Below are 21565 nucleotides of genomic sequence, written 5' to 3' on the forward strand. Positions count from 1 at the left end.
AATTGCCTACTTCCTTTAGCTGGTGAAATTCTGTCACTCCCTGTACCTTTAAGCCTTCCAGATGAACCTCTGACATGGAATCTGCTTGTCAACAAAGACTAAGAAAAATTTCAAGAAAAATGTCAAGAATACCAGGAATGATTCATTGCACTCATCCCAGCCAAACCATTTGATTCAGCAAATCTCGAAACTAAATTATTTTCCAGATATTTGGATGTCTAAGAACTTCTTCACAATCCTATAACTGTCTTGAATGGGAGATCTGAAACAAACAAAATCTGAACTAGTGTCAAAGCAAGGCTGTGATAGCGCCCACATTTACAATCTACCTGGAAAGTGGCTATTCATCACAAAAGTCAACTTTCACAGACATTCTTGACCTGCAATATATGGATGAGTGTAGTACCATTGCTCCTTCTGCACTGGAACCACTCACTTTTCAATTTTGCATACAACCTATTGCTAAAGCCAAACTCCTACAAACCCAGACTTGCACAATCAAATATCCCACCTACACATGTTGAAGGTCATGGATATGTGCGAGTTTATCCATTTTGGTCAGAGGAATATAACTATTATTGAAATAGAGAGAATCTTTAGCATGCTTCAGTGCAGAGGGATCTGGGTGTCCTCTTGTATGAATTGCAGAAAGCTCGTATACGAGCATAGCAGGTAATAGGAAGGCAAATGGAAGGTTGATATTTGTTACTAAAGGAATAAAGCAAAAAGAAAAGGAATAGTGCATAAAAGTAGGGGGAAGTATTGCTGCAACTTTACAAGGTGAGACCACCTGGAGTAGTGCATACAATTTTGGTCCCTTACTTAAAGGGAGATGTAATTCTAGCAGAATTAGTTCAGAGGAGGCTCTCTAGATCGGTTTTATATATGAGAGGCTTGTTTTATGATGGGATATTGAGCAGTTTGGACATCTATTCCCTGGAGTTTAGAAGAAAAAGATTAATTGAAGTATACAAGATACTAAAGTGGATTGTAAAGTAGATCTAGAGAAAACATTTTCTCACACAGGGAAAACTAGTACAAGGAGTTATAGCATTAGGATGAGATAGTAGATTTAAAACAGAGACGGGAAGGAATTACTTCTAGGGGTTGGGAATCTGTGGAATTCACTATCCCAGAGAACAGTGGATGCCAGGACATTGTGGAAATTTGAGATAGATATATATAAAAACTATGTATTTTTATTGAAAGAAAAAAAAGGACATTTTTAAACATTTTTTACAAAATTACAAAGTAATACAAACAAGTATAAACACTAATATACAATTAAATATTAAAAAAATAAGTAATAACCAAACCATAAGAGAAAAAACTCAGCTAACTACTCATCTATCCTACAAACAGCCAAAGCATAAAATATCTTGCATTACTAGTAAGAAATAACACAATAATTAAATAATTAAGTATATACTCAAAATGGATTAACATCAAGTCATAATAAAACTCGTATTTATACAGAATTCCTTCCCTCGGGAGCACCCAGACCAGCTAGAAACACTACCACAGCCAGACAAAAGCCCTTGACAATATTGGCTGAAATATCAGTGTCTATATAGTTCAGAAAGGGCTGCCATATTTTATAGAATACTTCAGTTTTATGGTGCACCATATTTGTGAGGGAGTCAAGGGGGATATATTCCATGATTAACCTGTGCCAGTTCAAAAGTCCTGGAGAGCCCTCAGCTACCCAATTAACTAAGATATTTTTCCTTGCACAGAAAGAGAGAATGGAGAATCGTTTCCTCCCGTGCACATCTAGGGAGGGCAGATTTGAAAAGTCCAGGTGAAAAGACACTGGATCCGATCCAATCCAATCTCCGTTCCCAAGATTTCTGTCAGAGCATTCGCTACTCTGTCCCAGTATTTGCGGATCTTGTGACATGTCCATAAACAGTGCGTGAGAGTGCCCATTTCTATTTTACATTTAGGACACATTGGGGATGCTCCTACCCTAAATTTTGCCAGTCGTTCCAGTGCTATAGGAGCCCTATGGAGTATCTTTAATTGAATAGCTTGAGTTCTATTACAAAGAGAGATCTTTCTGGCATTTTCCCAGATGTCCTCCCACATTTCTGAAGGGATTTCTAACCCCAGTTCCTGGTTCCATGTTTTAAACAGTCATTCCATGTCTTTTGATACCTCGTTATGTAATGAGTGATAAAGAGTACTGACAGAGGGTGGACCCATTGGCTATAGTACTCTTCTTTCCCTATCCGATTTGTAGGGACTGTCTAATGATGTGATCTTCTTCTGTATATAATCTCAAATTTGTAAATACTGAAAAAGGTCTCCATTCGGCAGTCCAAACTTCTGGTGCAGCTGCTCAAAAGACATCATAACCTCCCCATCGAACAGATCCCCTATGCAAGAGACACCTCTGGACCTTCAGGTTTTAAATGTAGCGTCTGTCAGCCCTGGCTGAAAACCCCATGCTCCCACTGTAGGAGTATAAAGGAGAGGTTTTTTTGTAACTTATCCTCTTCTTGCTGCATTATCCTCCAGGCTTTAATCGTATTTAATACAATAGGGTTTTTACAATAGTCCATAATAGCCCTCATCTTATCTAAAAATAAAAGATTGATGAGGGGACACTTTGTTTGGGAGGTCTCGATGTCTAAACAAATTGATTGTGGGTCACAAGAGACCCAATCAGCTACACAGCCTAATAGAGAGCTCAACTGATACCTCCTAAAGTCTGGAAAATACAGTCCTCCCCTTGCTTGCGGAAGCTGCAGTGTTTCTAATTTGATAAGGGGCCGTCTATGATTCCAAATAAAGGAACCAAGCCAGCCATGTAGTTTACATAACACCAGTCTTGGCAACATCAAAGGGAGCATTCTCATAGGATATAAGAGACAAGGCAGAATATTCATTTTAACTAGAGCTACTCTGCCTAACCAGGATATTGGGAGATCTCCCCAGCGTTGAAGGTCCTGCCTTATTTTTTCGAGTAGGTGCACAAAATTGGCTTTATACAGCTGACCAAATAGCGGGGTGATAAAAATACCTAAGTATAGAAAACCCTCCAGTAACCACTGAAAGGGAAAACAAGATCCGTCCGATAAATTGGATATACCAGCGAGACCACCCAAAGGCGTGGCCTCCAATTTCATAAAATTGATTTTATAGCCTAAGAACATACTAAATAGATTAATTACTTAAATTAAGCAGGGCACGGATATCAAAGGATTACTTAAGAAAAGGAGGACATCGGCATAGAGAGTCTTTTTATGTTTACCCGAACCAACCCGCGGAGCCACTGTTAGAGTCGGTTTGTATAGCTTCCGCTAGTGGTTCAATTATTAGTGTGAATAATAGTGAGAGAGGACATCCCCGACGACAACCCCTACCCACATTGAAGCTATCCAAACCTAAACAATTGGTAATCACGGCTGCTTTGGGGTCACTGTATAATATTGAGACCCATTTAGAAAATACCTCTCCAACACCAAACCTTTGCAGTATGTAAAAAAGATATGATCATTTAACCCGGTCTAATGCCTTCTCTGCATCCAAGGAGACAACTATGCCCAGTATTCTTTCCTGTTGACAGGCTTGTATCATATTTAAGACACTTCTAATGTTGTTAGATGACCTACAGCCCTTGATAAACCCTGTCTGGTCCTCTTTTATGATGTATGGTAAGAGGCTAACATTTTAGAAAGGATTTTAAAATCTACATCTAGCAAGGATATTGGTCTATATAATGAGAAATCTTCTGGGGCCTTTCCTTTTTTAAGAATGAGAGAAATATTTGCTTCTCTCAACGAAGGCAGGAGGCAGCCCTGACTATGTGAGGAATCATACATATGTAAAAGTGGACCAGCCAGTTCCCCTATGAATTCTTTATAAAATTCAACCTGGAATCCGACTGGTCCAGGTGCTTTGCCATTCTGAAGCTGTCTAATTGCATCGAGTACTTCCTGGGTTGCCAGGGGAGCATTCAGGACTGACACCTGCTCAGAGGTAAAATCCGGAAAAGCCAAGTTCTTAAAGAAGAACTCCATCTTCTTAGTTCGATCCTCACAGTCCTGTGATTTATATAGTTCAAAATAGAATTTTCTAAAGGCTGTATTGATCCTTTTACGATCACAAGTCAGAGTACCAGCACTTTCCCTAATGGACGTGATAGCTCGAGGAGCCTTTCTTTTCCTAGCAAGATATGGCAGATATCTGCCAGGCTTGTCTATATTCATATAGACTTTGCTTTGCAAATAATATTTCCCTCTTTGCTGTTTGGGTAAGTGCTGTATTCAAGGCTGTCCTAAGGGCTGTGATTCTTTGTAGCTTAGTAATAGAGGGCCTATCAACATAAGCTATCTCAGCTGCCTTCAAGCCAGCCTCGAGTAGGCGCTGTTGTTCTCCCTTTTGTCTTTTCTGGGTCACAGAATGAGATGATCAAACCTTGCGCATAAGCCTTAATGGTCTCCCACATCTTCGACAGGTTACTGGCCATACGTGAATTAATTTCCAAAGAAGTTTTGAATTCTTGAGAAAAATATTTTATAAATTTGTTATCCTTTATTAAGAAGGAATCCATACGCCAATGTCAGGGGCCTGCCCCATCATTCCTAATCTTAACTTCCACATATACTACGGCATGATTAGGGATTGCTATATTACCTATTTTGCAGGACAGTATGGAATTCAAAAAAGGTCGAGGGAGCAAAAAAAAAGATCAATTCTAATACGACACTAGTGTGGGTTAGAGTAGAAGGTAAAGTCTCTGCGCTGGGGGTGAAGACACCTCCACACATTTACTAGCCCGAGCTCCTTGTTCAGATCCACCAATTGTGTGGATCTAGAGAGATACCCATAGTACTCAGGTATCCTATCTGAGTCCATAATACAATTAAAATCTCCTACAATTGTATGGCGGGCACAAAAAGCCATCAACTTGGGAGAACACTTCTGTTACAAATTTGAAGGGGTGTACCAGGGGGCAATAAAGATTCAAAGTCCCATACTCCTCTCTATTTAGTGGGGCTTTGATCAGTATATACCACCCAGTCATCTTTTATCTGGCTTAAGATTTTAAAAAGAAAATTCTTTTGAATGAGATTGACTACTCCCCTACTTTTTGAGGTGAAAGATGAGAAAAAGGCCTAGTCAAATTCACCCTGTTGTAATTCCAAGTGCTTTTTTACAGGAGACACATCTACTTGACAAAGAGCTAGATCGACCCTTTCTTTTTTGAGGTTTGATAATATCTTCTTCCTTTTGATTGGTGAGTTACTCCCCTTGACATTACAGGTATACTACCTAAGCGAATGGCTAGCCATGATCGTCCAGGCAAGCCAGAGACCCTCCAGGAGGAAGAACTCCACCCAAAACACCCGGAGTAAAGATCATGGAAAATTCACAAAAGCAAAAATTCTTTAAGACATTACACCAATACAATTAAAAATTATTGCTAAGTTTAAAAAAAAAACACATTTGAAAGGACATTTTCCCCTTTACTCCCAGGGGGCGTAACTACCTATCAATAACCCCATCGTAACCTCTCCTGACTAGTACCCCACCCTCAACCCAGGCATTATAAAATGGAGTAGACAAATTCAAGTGTTCTATAAAAACAAAGTTAAAAGTGAGTGATCCCTACTCCCCCACACCAACACCTAGGTGCGTTTAGCAAGCATAATACAAAATATAAATATATAAAACTACAAAGTTACTTAGTTTTCTAATAATTGCTAGGATTGTAAGATGACAGAAGAGAACCCTGCTCTAAAACAAAGTAGGACAAAACAAACCTCCCCCCACCCACACAAATCAAATAAGCCACACAGCCTGTAAAAAAAAAATCAGTGAATAACAAATAAGCCCCCCTCCCTGTCCCCTGGAGAAGGTAATGAACAAAAAAGGGACGGAGAAGGGAAGGAAGGGTAAACGTTGTGGGGGCAGGGCAAAGGCAAATCATTATCCATACAGTTTGAGTCTTACAGTCTATTTAAGAGAGCATAAAAATTCTTTAGCCTTCTCTGGTGATCCAAAATTGTATACGGATCCTTCATGGCTGAAGTACAGCGTTACTAGATATCACAAGGAATACTGGATATTTAGGTCTCTTAGATGCTACTTCGCCTCATAAAATGCCCTCCTCTTGCAGACCATGGTTGGAGAAAAATCCTGGAACAACAATCCTGCAACCCTTGTACATCATGACCTGGGGATCCTTCCCCAGAACTCTGGAGGCTCCCAGGTGCATCTGCTTCTGTTTATAGCATTGGAGCCAGAACAAAACTGGGCGGGGGCGCTGGTCTGGCCCGGGCCTGCGTACAGCAACCCAGCTGGCCCACTCCACCTGCACCTGACCTGATCCCAACTCCAACTTTTAATATTTGAGGGAGCCATTGCTCAAAAAAAAACTGCAAGCTGGCTTTCCTCTTCCCGTTCAGGAAGGCCCAGCAACCGAATATTTTTCAACGACCCCGATTGTCGAAGTCATTGATGTGCTCTTCCAAGGTCCAGGCTTGCTGCTCGAGAACCCGGAGCCAGTCCACGGCCAACTTGGCAGCAGTTTGAGGTTGCAGCCTTTTGCTCCGCCCCTTCAATGCGTTGTTTGAGTTTTTCAATTTCTTGGTCGTGCTTCTGCAACACAATGGAGAACTCCCCCCATCTGGTCCTGGATTCTTCCATGAAGGCATTAGTCCTCTCCTGGAGCTTGCTGAACATGGAGATCAGGCTTGCCTCCACAGGTAAGTCCCCCGAGGCAGACGTGAATGTGTCTGCTGCTGTGGGAGGGGGTGGGGTCCCTGCCTGTTGCGAACTTCGGGAATTTTTGCCCTTCGTCATTTTAAGAACGCCAAACTGTTCAAGTTTAATGCAAAATGACCAAGTATGCTGGGCAAAAGCTATTTTAAATTATTTAAAAAGGTGTGGTGAAGGCGGGTGACCCACTTTGCCAGAGTCTTAGGCAGAGCACTACAGACTCAGACTTGCTGGGTTGCCGCCATCTTGAATTTCCCGATAGATAGATCTTTAATTAGTAATAGGTTGAAGGGTTATGGGGAGCAGACAGGAACGTTGAGTTGAGGTCAAGGAGGCGGCGATCAGTCGGGTTTTTATTAAATGGAGGAACAGGCTCAAGGGGTTGAATTGCTTTCTCCTACATGTCCTTACATTCCTATGTAAGGAATATATTGAGAGTTTCCCATACCTCTGAACGTATCTCTCAAAAAGCCACCATTGACAAGGAGGATCAACTTGGAGATGTATCAGCACAAGCTTCCACGAACTACAGCAGAGTGGTCGACAACACAGATCTCTTCAATTCAATAAAAGCCCTAATGTAATTTAATTGTTACCATGCTCTTGTATTGTGGTGAAATGTGGAATGTCTATCAATAACACTAAAGCACAACAGAATTTCCACTACCAACACCTCCACCACTTTCTCCAACTTCAACAGATTGACTATCAAACCAACACCAGTACCTTTCTTGAAGCAGAGTTCTACAAGAATTCAGTCAAAACTCCTGCAAAGCCAACTACGACATACCGGACACATTGCACTCTGATGCTCGTCTCGCTTGCCAGGTCCTGTTTTTCAACTCTCAAATTCCCAACATTTTAGGGAGGCAAAGAAACTGCTACAAAAATATACAAACTTTCCTTTAAACATGGCAGCATTAACATTAATGATTGGGGAGAGTTTACTACTCTCCCCAAAGCAAAGCTGAAACAATTTGACGATTAAATCCCAAATAGATGTCATCTTATAATCGAGATAGTCGATTATATAGGCTTTATTGGGCCCAAAGAACAGAAGCAAAAAAATTCACTTTCAATGATATTCAATTCTACATTCCTCAACTATCTCCAATCTCTTAATTTTCTCCAGTAATCTGTGTCTGGTCATAGGGTTCCTCAAGCCAATGTACTCTATCCATTTCTGTCAATACTTCTCCCTTAAAGAACTACGGTGTCGGCCAATCTTAAAATCCATGTTGGTTTACTCCAATTTCTTTTAGTTTAGACATAGTCTAAAATTAACTCAAACATTAAACCAATTAGCCACTGGTTACTTGGTTTTGTTCTTTGTCCTGTTCAGAGTTGGCTATTGAAATAGCCATTTTACCATTCTCCACGATGTAATCCCTCTTGCAAGAGCTTGGAAAAGCAATTTCAAGGACTGCTGCATCATCCTCCCCTTCAATCCGAGAACGTAACCCATAAAGCTGTGCTACTTCATATGAACCCTTTGTTTTGTTTTCTTCATAGTATTACCAATCATCTGGCTTTCAGATACTTCAGGATTCATCTGATTTTCTTCAATAAAGACTGATGGAAGTTACTTTTTAAAATGAGCTTTCTATTTTAGATAATCTACAAATTGTTTTAAGTACAGATAAGGATGATCAAATTTTGTTTCTTGTGGTGTTTTACTGACTGCGTCTTCAGGCATTGGCTTAACCTTTCTGATCTTGCTATTCATCTTTTATTTGTGTTAGACTATCAGTCTTCATGCTCTTCATTCTTCTTCCATCTCCACTAAATCAACCCATAACATTTTAAATGGTGTTGTAGTTTTTGTATTGGCAATTTTCCTTTCTAGTTACACGCAGAGCTGGTTTACATTTGAAAGCATACAATTTTGCATATAAATAGTTTGTGTTGCTAGTGACAGTCATTTAATTAAGTTACAGCTAAATTGAAAACAAATAGGAATAGCAAGAGCACCAAATGAACTGTGCTCCTTACACTGAAAAGCAGGCATGCTTCAATAACTTTGAAGTTTTCAAAAACCAAACCACCCTCAGATTCTGAAAATAATAAATAAACCAGAGTGTGATAGGATGTTAAAAATAAGATGCAGTAATTAAACTGGCAGTTTCTGAGGTTTAATGAGCAAAGCATCCCTTGCGTTGCAAAAGGAAATCATCTCGCAGTTAGTGTTAAGCATCTCTAAAATATTTGCTCAAATTTTAAAGTATACTTTATTCAGAAATAAATGTTTGCAGTTGAATAAACAGAATGGTTTGAGTCAATATGTTTAGTTGATAGCCAACTCTCATTTCAGCCACTCCAAATAGTTACAATGGGTCAAAAAATCTCCACAGGACAGAAATATACAGTGAACAACAGAATATCTGGCAGTACTAAACATGCTGTTTAGTATAAAGAACAAAAAGGCACATAACATTTACAAAATATGAAGGACTTTTAAAACTGAACCACATATTTTAAACATGAAAAGCATTTGCAAACAATATGATAGTCGCACCAAATTTTAACTAGGGACAAGAAACTTGAAAATATCATTTTGTACATATACCTTAAACATAGAAAATTTGATACTTTATTACAGATTTCTTCTTTCAATATACGCAGCTTATTTTAGTTTTAGGAAATATTTCACTAAGTTTCATCACTAACAAAGTTTAAGATTTTTAAAATCTTATTGGCTTATATTTTTCATTGATTTTTCACGAGTTAACATGAAGGAAGTACTGACCCTGCTAAACTCTGGAAAATGTGATCCCTAATTTAAGTTAAAATTGGAATTGTCATTTACTATTTTCTATACACAAAAATGATTTTTATTTTGGTGTCACACTATTAAATCACAAGCCCAAGTTGGTGCCAGATTACCAAACAAGGTCGAGCATGGTTAAAACACACTTTAAAGAAAAGCTCTAATTAACCTATATTTTATGGAGCAGAGAACTCCAATATTCAGTTCATCGCAGATTCACCATTTTACCTAATACAATCTTCAAAATGAGCACTTTCCTCACAATAGTTGTTTCAAAGAATATCAATTGTAAACACAAACCAATTAAATACTTCTTGAATTAGATGGACAATTAGAAGTACAGAATTTTAAATTAAAATTCAGAACTTTCAAGATATTAATTAAAGCTGTGTACACTATAGCTTTTCACGGAGAGAAAGACAACGACAATCTTTAATTTTCCCAAGATGCAGGTGTTTCAGGCAATGCAAAGCATTCAAACAATTTACAGATAAAAGGCACACAGAATTTACAAAAACGCTAATGCTTAGATGAGTACAAATATGCAAGTTATTTCAATTCAAAATGGTGCTAGCAACTTAATATTGGACATATTCTCTGCATAATACAAGTTGCTATAACCTTTAGTTTCATTTGAGAACAAAGCCATTATTAGCTTACAGTGACTAAATTAAAAAGATGCAATTTCAACTTATTAAAAATAGACCCATTAAATTACTGTGGGTCACAGTTCAAATTTTTAGTGAAACTATAAGACACTGTAAAAGAGAAGGTTAAAAATGTTGGATAGAACTGAGCTTTGAATGAGAGCTTAAGTGATCTTGCAAGTATTTAGCCCTCCAATAATGGCAAAAGTCAGCTTATCCATGTAAAATGGTGTGGATATAAAATACAGGATCAGAATCACTATGTGTAGTGAAATCTCAATATTTGGTAAAGAGACCTCCAAGTATTCTGATATGGCATTGTCCTTGTCTAACAAATAATTGAAATTCTACTACAATGTGTGATATCTTCTACCACGATGATGATAAAATCTATGTTTCCTACAGTTATGGTAAAGCTTCATTTAAACTTTTCTGTAGCTGGTTATAGACATGAATTTTTAAATAAGAATATTGCAAGTATTGCTCACAGCAAGTTGACACCACTATATTTCTCTTTTGGAATCAAATCAAAAACATTGTGTGAGGGAAATGAGAAAAGTATTGCAAATTTGAAACAAAAACAAAAAATATGAAGCAAATGGTTATTCCTTCCACAGATGCTTGTTGACATGCTACATATATCTTGTTTCTTTTGTTGCAATAGCTTGTTTGAAAAGGTGTTTCAAGATAAGAAACAAAATACATACCAGGATTTTACATTTTCTTAAAATTTAGCTTTGGGACTGAAAAAATATATATTCTCTAATCAATCAAACTATAATCAAAAGGTAAATTTACTGCTTTTAATTGGCATTAGTATTTTCTTTGAATTCAGTCTTCAAGTAGGTCATAAAGAAGGCAAAAGAAAAACATAATTAAACCAATTCAGTTTCACTTTTAAAGCTAATGTAGTTAGCCTACAAGGTAAGTTATAATTTTAGGATACACTCACCCTAAGTTTGTATGTTAGAAATGAAATATGTCAGAGAAATATGAAGTGGGTCTACTATCAATCAAGTAGAGACAAGAGTGATTCAACTGGAATGTGACCAAGAACACACTTTTTAGTGCTTCCAGCAGGAAAATGGATTTTAGTTTTACATGATCAAAAGTGCTATATGACAAAACCAACAATAATAATGTAGCCCATTCTTAAGGATCAACACAATAAAGATATTAGCAAAGATCAGATTTGAAGATTACTTTGTTTTATCCACCCTGTAAACAGGACCAGTTACTTCACTTCAGATGCTGGACTACTACTTCTAAACTGTAAATCTGTGCACTCTTTTCTCCTAAAAAAAAGAAAGGCAAAACAAGTTAGCAAATTTAAAATATGTTTTGACATTATCTTTCTGCAATGTACTTAAATAATATTAGACTAACTCAAGACATTAGTGTTAAAACGTAGACTTGCACTTGTAATAATAGCCAGTAAAGACTTGTGCAGTATCTTGCACTGACTCAAGGAGTATACTATTTTATTGCTTTTAAAACTACGTCCAGTACAAAGACAAATTATGAGAACATATTTACATTGTATCTTCAGTTTAATGATATATCCCAAGGTGCCTCACAAGTACATTACAGGGAAAAAGACACCAAATCAAATGAGCAGCTATTAGTACAGATGACCAGAAGACTGCTCTGACATTGGTTTTAAGTCAGGTATCAAGAAGAAAAACAAGGTACAGGGACAGGAAGAATTCCAGAGCTTCAGCAACCGAAGGCATGACTGCAGTGGAGTAATTAAATCAGAGACGGTCAAAAGATCGATCAGTGTTTGTATCTGTGAAGTTCATGTGACTGGAGAATACAGGGAGGGGGCAAGGCCATGTGGGGATCTGAAAATATGGATCACAATTTTAAAATCAAAATATTGTTTCACCAAGGTTCAAAAGTAGGTTAGCAAGCCTAGACGCTGATTGAATGGACTTGGTGCATGCTTAGATACAAACGGAGTGTGCGATGACCTCAAGCTTATGAAGGGTAAACTTGAGTGGCCAGCCAGGGCAGCACTGAGGCCTCTAGATTTCACTATTCAAAAGACACAAATTGAGGTTTTAGTTGCAGATGACAGCCGAAAATGTAGGACTGGATTATATAGTCAATAGATTAATAAAACTTTAAAACATTAAAACGGTGTCAGTGAAGTTTGATTGTATTTGGAAAGAAAAAATATTGGACATTTTTCCAAGATATATTGTACACAGGGTATTCATTTCTTGACAAGAACTGACTCCACAAGAGGATACTTGAGTCACTCCTTCACAATCTATTTTTGTTAATAATGACATGCAATTTTAGATGAGGTCAGTCATCTCAGCTCCAGGACAGCTCTGCTGGAAGTCTTCATGGTACTGTCCTAGGCCCAACCACTTTCAGCTGCTTCATCAATAACCTTTCCTCCATCATAAGACCAGAAATGGTATGTCTGCCAATGATTGCATAATCTTCAGCAACATTCGCCACTCCTCTGATACTGAAGCAGTCCATGCTAAAATGCAACAAACCCTGAACAATATCCAGACTTAGACTGAAAAGTGGCAAGAACAATCATGCTACATAAATGCCAGGCAATGGTCATCTCAGATAAGAGACAATCTAACCACTGTCCCTTTATATTCAATGGTGTTACTGTCACTGAATTCCTCTACTTCAACATTCTGGGGTTATCATGACCAGAAAAGCAATTGGATCTGCCATATAACTACAATTGTTACAACAGCAGGTCAGAGGCGAAGAGTACTGCAGCAACTAATTCACCTACTGATCCCCCAAATCGTAGCCACCATTTATGAGGCACAAGACAGGAGCGTGACTGAATACTTGCCACTTGCCTGGATAGTGCAACGGCAACAACACTTCAGACACTTGATACTATCCAGACAAAGCAGCCTACTTGACTGGCACATCCACTAACATCAACTCCCTCCACCATCAACACTCAGTAGCAGCATTTATTATTACAAGATTCACTGCAGAAATTTGCCAAAAAGATCCTTAGACCACAACTCCCAAACTCAACGACTACCATCTAGAAGGACAAGAGCAGAAGATACTTGGAAACATCATCACCTGCAAATTCCAGTCCAAGCCACTCATATCTTGACTTGGAAGTATATCACTGTTCTTCTCAGCATTGTGGGTTTAGCTACAATACATGAACTACAGTGGTTCAAGGCAGCAGCTCACCACCGCCTTCTCAACTAGGGACAGGCAACAAATGTTGCCTCAGCCAGGGACACCCACATCCAACCCGTGAATAGGTAAAGTTGTCCTTTGTTGAAACAAGCAAAAATAAAAGGAGACTGTAACAAAGACAATGAGAGCAACTAATCTAATAAAAGCTGTTCAAATCAAACTGGCAGATATAGCCTCGAAAATGAATTCTCAGTACTTGAGAGACAATTTTCATTATTATGGAACCAACTAAGGATGTTGCTATTTTAGATCCAGTATCATACAATGAGCGAGACTTAATTAGTAATCTCAGTCTGGAGTTGCATGTTGGGACCATACAGAATACAGTTAAATAAACAAAATTTCCAATTTAGAAATCCATGTTGACTCTTTTAAAGGAACTCACTTTTTAACATGCAACTAATAATTACATCCTGAATAATTACTTACAGAAAGTTCCTCACCACTGAAGTTAAACTGACACAGTCTTTAATTTCTAGGCATATCCTTACAACCATATTTGAACAAGGGGTGTAGTATTTACAAATCTCCACTCTTTTAGTACCTTGAGGGTCTAGGAAGGACAGACAGATAATGGCCAGTTTCCCTGCAATTTTCCCCCTCACATCTTTCAATGTTGTTAGAACCATCTCATTTAGTCCCAGTGCCTTGTCAAGTTTAAATACAGGTTGTTCTTGCATAATGTGCTGTCAACTCGAATTGGCTATAACATGATTGACAAATTGTGGACTATGTCTGGATATCACGAACTTTCTACTGCACAGGGTATAGCAATTTTCTACAGCGATCTTCTACAATGCGACTTTCTATAGCAGTTTTGCATAGTGTGATTTTCTATACAATGAGGTTGTAGAGGAACACCACTATCGCATTCCAGCAGAACAACCTGAACAATTAGATTACTTAAATCTTCTTCCTTATCCATTTTGAATCCTTCTAGTGATAAAGTATTCTCTATCACCACGGCCTAGATAGCATCTACCTCCTTGGCAAAGACAGAGACCAACTATTCATTTATTAACACAGCCATGCCTCCTGCCTCCAAATGTCACCTTTATTTTCCATATCAGTCCTACTATTTATTTCACCACTCTTTTAGAATCTAAATGGCTACAGAACATCTTTAAATAATTTAACTACTAAAATACAACAGCAAGTGTTATAAAGAAAAAGATGCATATTGACCCACAATGCTGTTCCTGCATTGAGTAGATTTCTCCACATTTTCTCCAATGAACATATCTGGAATTCTAAATTCTAGCAAGAGAAAAAAAAATCACCAAGATGACCATCAGCTAAACCTGATCTGACAGTAGTTAGAAAATCTAGACCAGTGCAATAGAATTCCACACTAAGTTCGATAACATAGCCCCAAACAATAACGTTATACCTATGCAATTGGCCTGGTTTTATTTGAGGGAGAAGCTTGCTACGGCTGACTGTGTAAATAAGAAATTGAATTGAACTGAACTGAACTGAATTACATTTATTATCACGTGTACCGAGGCACAGTGAAAAGTTTTTGTCTTGTAAGCAATATAGGTAGATCATATAGTTAAGTAGCATTGATAAGTAAATAATAGGTGATCAGCTGCAAAAGCAAAAACACAGGTACAGGTGAATGCTAAGAGTTTGAGAGTACATTCAGTATTCTAACAACAGTAGGGTAGAAACTGTTTCGAAACTGGCTGGTGTGTGTGTTCAGGCTTCTGTACCTTCTCCTAGATGGTATGGCAGTAAATAAATAGTTGAAAACTTTTAACTACTCAGAAATCAACAAAAAAAAAGTTCAGCATGAAAGACATTTTTTATTAAGCCACGGATGGGTAAGCATTGTAACAGGCTTATAATTTGCAGACTAGTTTGAAGCCAGAAGGTTGGAATGTTTTAGAAATCAGTGCAATGTCACTAAAAAATTCATTAGAAACAGATAAAATAGAATTAGTGTAAATCAGTCAGAAAAATAATTGCAACAGCTTTTTCCATATATAGAAAAAGAATACCTAAATAAACACTGGTTCCTGAGAAGGACTGTAACATCAAGAATGTGGTGATGGTTAAAAAAAAAATGCTCTTAAAATTGCTAGTCTTCATAGCAGAAACAGAAAATGCAGAAAGAAAGTCCTGCCATTTATATAGAGAATTTTGTTGAGACCACATCTTGAGTGCTATGCGCAGTGATGGTCTCCATCTTTGAGGACATACTTGCTTTGGAGGCTGCACAGAGAAGGCTTGCCAGATTGGTTTCCGGAATGAGTGGTCCTACTCTGTAGTTTACAAGAGTGAGAAGTAAATTCACAAACATCTAAGATTCTGACAGGAAATATCAGAACATTGCAGATGTTGGACATCCAGATTAACACACCAAATTCCGGAAACAACTAGCAAGTTAGGCAGCACATGAGAAGCAAAATTAATATTTCAAGTCTGTGACCTTTCTTCAGAACTTGGAAAAGTTAAAGATGTAAGAGGATTTAAGCAAAAGATATACATTCCAATGATGCAATAACAAGAAAATTAGGACCAAAGGAAATAGTGAAAAGTCTAGTGAAAGTTTACTGCTAAATTGAAAGAAAAACTGAAACAAGTATGTCCACTCTGAAAAAAAAGTGCCGCACTGAAACATATAGTGCTGTTCCTGAGGCCTACATAGGAACACTGCAATAGATGAAGGGCAGAAATGTCAGTGTTGCAGTAGGATAGAGAATCAAGAATTAAAATGGCAGCTCAACAGAAACTAATCACATTTGCAGACAGAACAAAGATAGCCCACATAAGTGGTCACCCAGTCTTCATCTGATCTTCCCAATGTAGAGGAAAATTGAAAGTAGTACATGCAAAGCTCTGCTTCACCTGGAAGGAGTTTTGTGAAGAGACAGGAAGTAAAAAGGGCACGTGCCTTTATGACTTATGTAAGATCATACCTTACATAAGTACATCAGGATAATAAAACAGAATGTAGAATACAGTACAGCTACAGTATACGTGCAGAGAAAGATCACTTCTAAACATTAGAGTGATCTTTCACAAATTTGACAACAGCAGGGAAGGTGGTGTTCTTAAATCTGTTGGTAAGACAGATAAGGAGGAATTTCTTCAGACAGATAACAAACCTGTGCAGTTCTTCAAAGCTGGGTCATTAGGTATATAAATTAGGGATGAGATAAATAGATTTTTCAGCAGTAAGGGAATTAACAGTTACAGATAAGGCAAGAAAGTAAAGGATTAGTAGATCAGCCATGATCTCATTGAATGGTAGAGTTGACTCTAGTGGCCAAGTAGCCTCCTTGTGCTCCAATGTCTCATGAACACTTTTTTACAATCTTCAGTTGTTTCTATTGTGACTAAGAAAACACAAGAATCATCTTAATACCAAGGGCATGGGTTCAATCTTCATATCAACCAAACTTGCTGACTTCCAACTGAGACTTAAACAAATGGGTTCTTGTAGTATAATAGTAGCATCCCTACCCTGTAAAAGGAGGTTTAGGTCCCACCTATTCCAGAGGTCTGTAATAACATCTCTGAATAGGTTGATTAAAGAATTATTAATTAAAAGGTTTACAAAAATCATCTTAAGGTCTCTGCTAGTGCAGGGATAGAATCCTTACTTCTGGTCTACGAGGCCCAGGTTTGCATCCCACCTGCCCCAGAGGTGTGTAATAACATCTTTGAACAAACTGTTTAGAAAAATACTTAGAAAAGTCATCTTATGGTTCTTATGGTGTAGAAGTGGCATCCCTTCCTCTGAGCCAGCAGGCTCAGGTTCAAATCCAACTTAGTTCAGGTGTGCAGTAACATCTGAATACGTTGATTAGAAAATAACTGCAAAAGTTATTCTTGGCACAATGATAGTGTTCCTCTGAATCAGGAGGCCAGAGTTCAATTCCAGCATACTCCAGATATGTGTCCTAACATCAGAGTAGGTTGACTAGAATCCATCTTACAAGAGTGATCAAGCATCCCATGCTGGAAGGAATAGTTTGTTTAAATGCGAATAGAGTTGCTATGATAAGTTTCTTTGACAGGTTGTGAGAAAAAAAAACAGATGTTAGCTCCTCCGCATCTTCTGGTGGAAAGGATTGTTTCAGCTAAGGGGACTGTATTTTCAAGACCTATCAGCTGAACCATTAAGTTTAAGGTTCAAAGTTTCAGATTCAAGTAAATAAGCAACTCATCCTCTCTCTAGGTGTATTCTGAAAAACTTAACCACCACCTGAATGCCTTCTGGTAAATGGCCACCACTTTCTTTGGGGGTTTTCACTTCTGGTTTGTATCAGCTTTCGTATGGGGAGAGAAGGTCTGATTCTTGACAAAGCCGTGCTAGTACCAGAGTGTTTTAACATCCAAAAAGAATTAATACATTTCCCCCGTAATTAATTTGAAATTAGTTTTTCTGCCATTTATCACAATGTCTGCATACTAAAATTCATTTCACCTTTTCACCCAGGAGTACATCTTGTCCAACAGGATCCCTCAGGGAATTTACTTGTTGCGTGAAGTGGACTGCCTTTAAATTCCAAAACATAGATCAAAAACCACCTGTTGCTTTGGTCAATTAACTTAAAATTACCTATCCTATAATGTGTACAGCATTCTGAAGTGGCCAGGCAGACTGGTAATAACGCTGATTTTCCTACCTCAGCATGGACTAAAAGAGCAAACTTCCAATTGTGATTGCTGTCTTCCCAGCCAATGTGCAATTTTATCCTTGATGAACTTGACAGAGTTGAAGTTTGTGGGCTGACTCCATAGACATGCTCGGCTTCCAGGATAAAACATCACGATCCGCCTGCCTGCCCTGCTGCATTGTTTTTGTAACTCAAGAACATCTTTGAATTACAAAAGTGACCAAGCTACACTTATTACAATGATATTTTAAGTTTGTCAAGTTTGCATACAGGCAATCTGAAAGCAATATAATTAGTCATTAGCTTCTATCAACCCTTGTTTACATTGACTGAACTCATTGCTGTTTCTTTTGCTGAGACTTACCTGGCAAGAATGGCATCAGCACAGCTGCCCAATTGCATGCTATATACTGAACTGGTATAAAAGCAAAATATTGCAGATGTCAGATATTCAGATTTGACCTTTATTGGGCTTCTTATTTACATTTGCTGCAATTGTACATACTGAACCATCAGTGTCAATTTACCAATATAGAGTCAGTCCTGGGCCCTCAGTTTTTTCTAACAGATTTGGTAAAGACAAGGCTTTTTCCAGTGATATTTGTAATGTGCGCTATGAAAGTTAATCTATTATGAGCTTTCCAATCTCTTCTACACTGAGGGTCTAAGTTTTTTGTTTCCTCTATAGGCTTATGACTTTCAAAATATAATCGCTCACTGTAGCCAATAGATTTCTTCCTTTTACTAACCACACACTCTGCAATGGACCTTCTCATGCACTTTCAGTTTCTGTGCAAGCTTTCTCATTCCAAAGTTCAGTAACTAAATATAGTTCAAAGGTCTGTCGCTAGTTGGCCTCTATCTGTACTGGAGCTTCAACTGGATTTGGATTGCTGGGTTTATCTTACAGTTTACCATCACTGGTCTTCAGGTAGTTACAACATGCCTCCAGACCCCAAGTCTGGACACTGTTTCCACTATGCAATGAGAATAGATCTGCACCGGAGACCATAACAGACTTTACTGATCATTACTATATATAATCATAAGAAATAGCATCTTGCATGAGGTCTTACAGACCCTGGTTCCAGTTCCGTATGATCCAGACATTAATGACATACCTCCATTTTATGCAAATTCAGCAACTATATCCAGAGTAATAAGGTAGAGAAGCATAATCTTGGATGGAGACTGATTGGACTCTCAGAACAAAGTTGACAGCCAGCCTGAAGGTCTGAGAGAGATTGGACATCATAGTAAAGAGGAGATGGTAAGTATCGAGAAATTGGAAATTTCGAAAGTGAAGGGGTCATAAAAAAAAAGGTTCACAGATGTAAGCAAGGGAGAGAGGAAAAAGATGTTCAGGAAAGAAGACATTAGTTCAGTGGGGCAGGAAAAATCTGAAATAATATCTACCAGGTCAATTAGAGAGGAGGCAAGAGCCAAGCATAATGAGTTTGGAAACCGGAGGTGGAAAGCATGGATGGAATATCACTTTAGAAGATGAGATCACTGACTTCTCAAAACAATGGCATGATGGGGAAGGCAGGAGGAAATGTCAAAGTTGGTGTTCCTCCTTTATGAAGGCCAGTTCATAGAACATGGAACACAGAACATTACAGTGCAGTACAGGCCCTTCAGCACTCGATGTTGCACCGACCTGTGGAACCAATCTGAAGCCTATTCTATTCCATTCTCATCCATGTACCTACCCAATGACCATTTAAACACTTAAAGTTGGTGAGTCTACTACTGTTGCAGGCAGTGCATTCCACGGTCCTACTACTCCGAGTAAAAAAACTACCTCTAACATCTGCCAGGTATCTATTGCCCCTCAATTTAAAGCCATGTCCCTTTATGATAGCCGTCACCATCAGAGGAAAAAGGCTCTCTGTTCATCCCACCTAACCCTCTGATTATCATATGTCTCAATTAAGTCACCTCTCAACCTTCATCTAAAGAAAACAGCCTCAGGTCCCTCAGACTTTCCTCGTAAGACTTTCCCTCCATACCACGCAAAATCCTAGCAAATCTCCTCTGAACCCTTTCCAAAGCTTCCACATCCTTCCTATAATGCAGTGACCAGAACTATATGCAATTACTCCAAATGTGGCCACAGAGTTTTGTACAGCTGCAACATGATCTCATGGTTCCAAAATTCAATCCCTCTACCAATAAAACCAAACACATCATATGCCTCCTTAGCAACCCTATCAACCGGGGTGGCAACTTTCAAGGGTACCTGGACACAGATCTCTCTGCTCATCGACACTATCAAGAATCTTACCATTAGCCCAGTACACTGCATTTCTGTTATTCATTCCAAAATCAATCACCTTATATTTTTCTGCATTAAACTCCATTTGCCACCCCTCAGCCCAGCTCTGCAGCTTATCTATGTCTCTCTGTAACCTACAACAACCTTCAGCACTATCCACAACTCTACCATCCTTAGCATCATCCACAAATTTACTAATCCACCCGTCTACACCCTCATTCAAGTTACTTATATAAATGACAAACAACGTTGGCTCCAAAACAGATCCTTGCGGTACCCCACTAGTAACTGAACTCCAGGATGAACATTTCCCGTCAACCACAACCATCTGTCTTCTTTCAGTTAGCCAATTTCTAATCCAAACTGCTAAATCACCCTCAATCCCATGCCTCCGTATTTTATGCAATAGGGAACGTGATCAAATGCCCTACTGAAATCCATAAACACCACATCAACCACTTTATTCTCATCCATCGGTTTGGTCACCATCTCAAAGAACTCAAGGTTTGAGAGGACGATCTACCCTTCCCAAAATGTGTTGGCTATCCCTAATCAACTTATTCCTTTCAAGATTATTATAAATCCTCTCTCTTTACCCTTTCCCAAAACTTTACCCTCAACTGAAGCAAGGCTCACAGGTATACAGTTTCCAGCATTGTCCCTACTTCCCTTCTTGAACAAGGAGACATTTGCTATCCTCCAGTCTTCTGGCACTATTCCTGTAGACAATGACGACAAAGATCAAAGCCAAAGGCTCGGTGATCTCCTCCCTGGCTTCCTAGATAATCCTAAAATAAGTTCCATCAGGCCCAGGGGACTTATCTACTTTTGCACTTTCCAGAATTGGTAACACCTCCCCGTTCGGGGCAGCACGGTAGCTCAGTGGTTAGCACTGCTGCCTGTCAGCACCAGGTACCCAGGTTCGATTCCAGCCTCGGGCAATTGTCTGTGTGGAGTTTGCACGTTCTCCCAGTGTCTGCGTGGGTTTCCTCCGGGTGCTCCGGTTTCCTCCCACAATCCAAAAGATGTGCAGGTCAGGTGAATTGGCCATGCTAAATTGTCCATAGTGCATTAGTCAGAGGGAAATGGGTCTGGGTGGGTTACTCTTCAGAGGGTCAGTGTGGACTAGTAGAGCCGAAGGGCCTGTTTCCACACTGTAGGGAATCTAATCTAATCTAATCCTATGCACCTTAATCCCATCTAGTCTAGTAGTTTGTATCTCAGGTCTTCTTCTCGACCACATAGCATGAGCACTAAAAAAAAAACTGATGAAAAGTATTCATTTAGCACTTCCCCATCTCCTCAGACT

General features: G+C 38.7%; 1 protein-coding gene across 4 annotated transcripts in view; it reads right to left on the minus strand.

The window, feature by feature from the left end:
- The window catches only part of dazl (deleted in azoospermia-like), a 178582-nt gene that overhangs the window by 8465 nt on the left and 148552 nt on the right, over positions 1 to 21565 (minus strand). For 2 of the 4 annotated variants that reach the window (XM_043690181.1, XM_043690180.1), the window contains exon 11: positions 8589 to 11438. The exons of 1 other annotated variant lie outside the window; for it this stretch is intronic. In XM_043690181.1, coding sequence (XP_043546116.1) covers positions 11409 to 11438 — 30 coding nt within the window. In that variant the 3' untranslated portion in view covers positions 8589 to 11408. Of the gene's footprint in view, positions 1 to 8588; positions 11439 to 21565 lie in introns of those variants that run through there. One more of the 4 variants, XM_043690183.1, reaches the window with a different exon arrangement.

This window comes from Chiloscyllium plagiosum, chromosome 5 (genome assembly GCF_004010195.1).
Source record: "Chiloscyllium plagiosum isolate BGI_BamShark_2017 chromosome 5, ASM401019v2, whole genome shotgun sequence".
Classification (NCBI taxonomy): Eukaryota; Metazoa; Chordata; class Chondrichthyes; order Orectolobiformes; family Hemiscylliidae; genus Chiloscyllium; species Chiloscyllium plagiosum.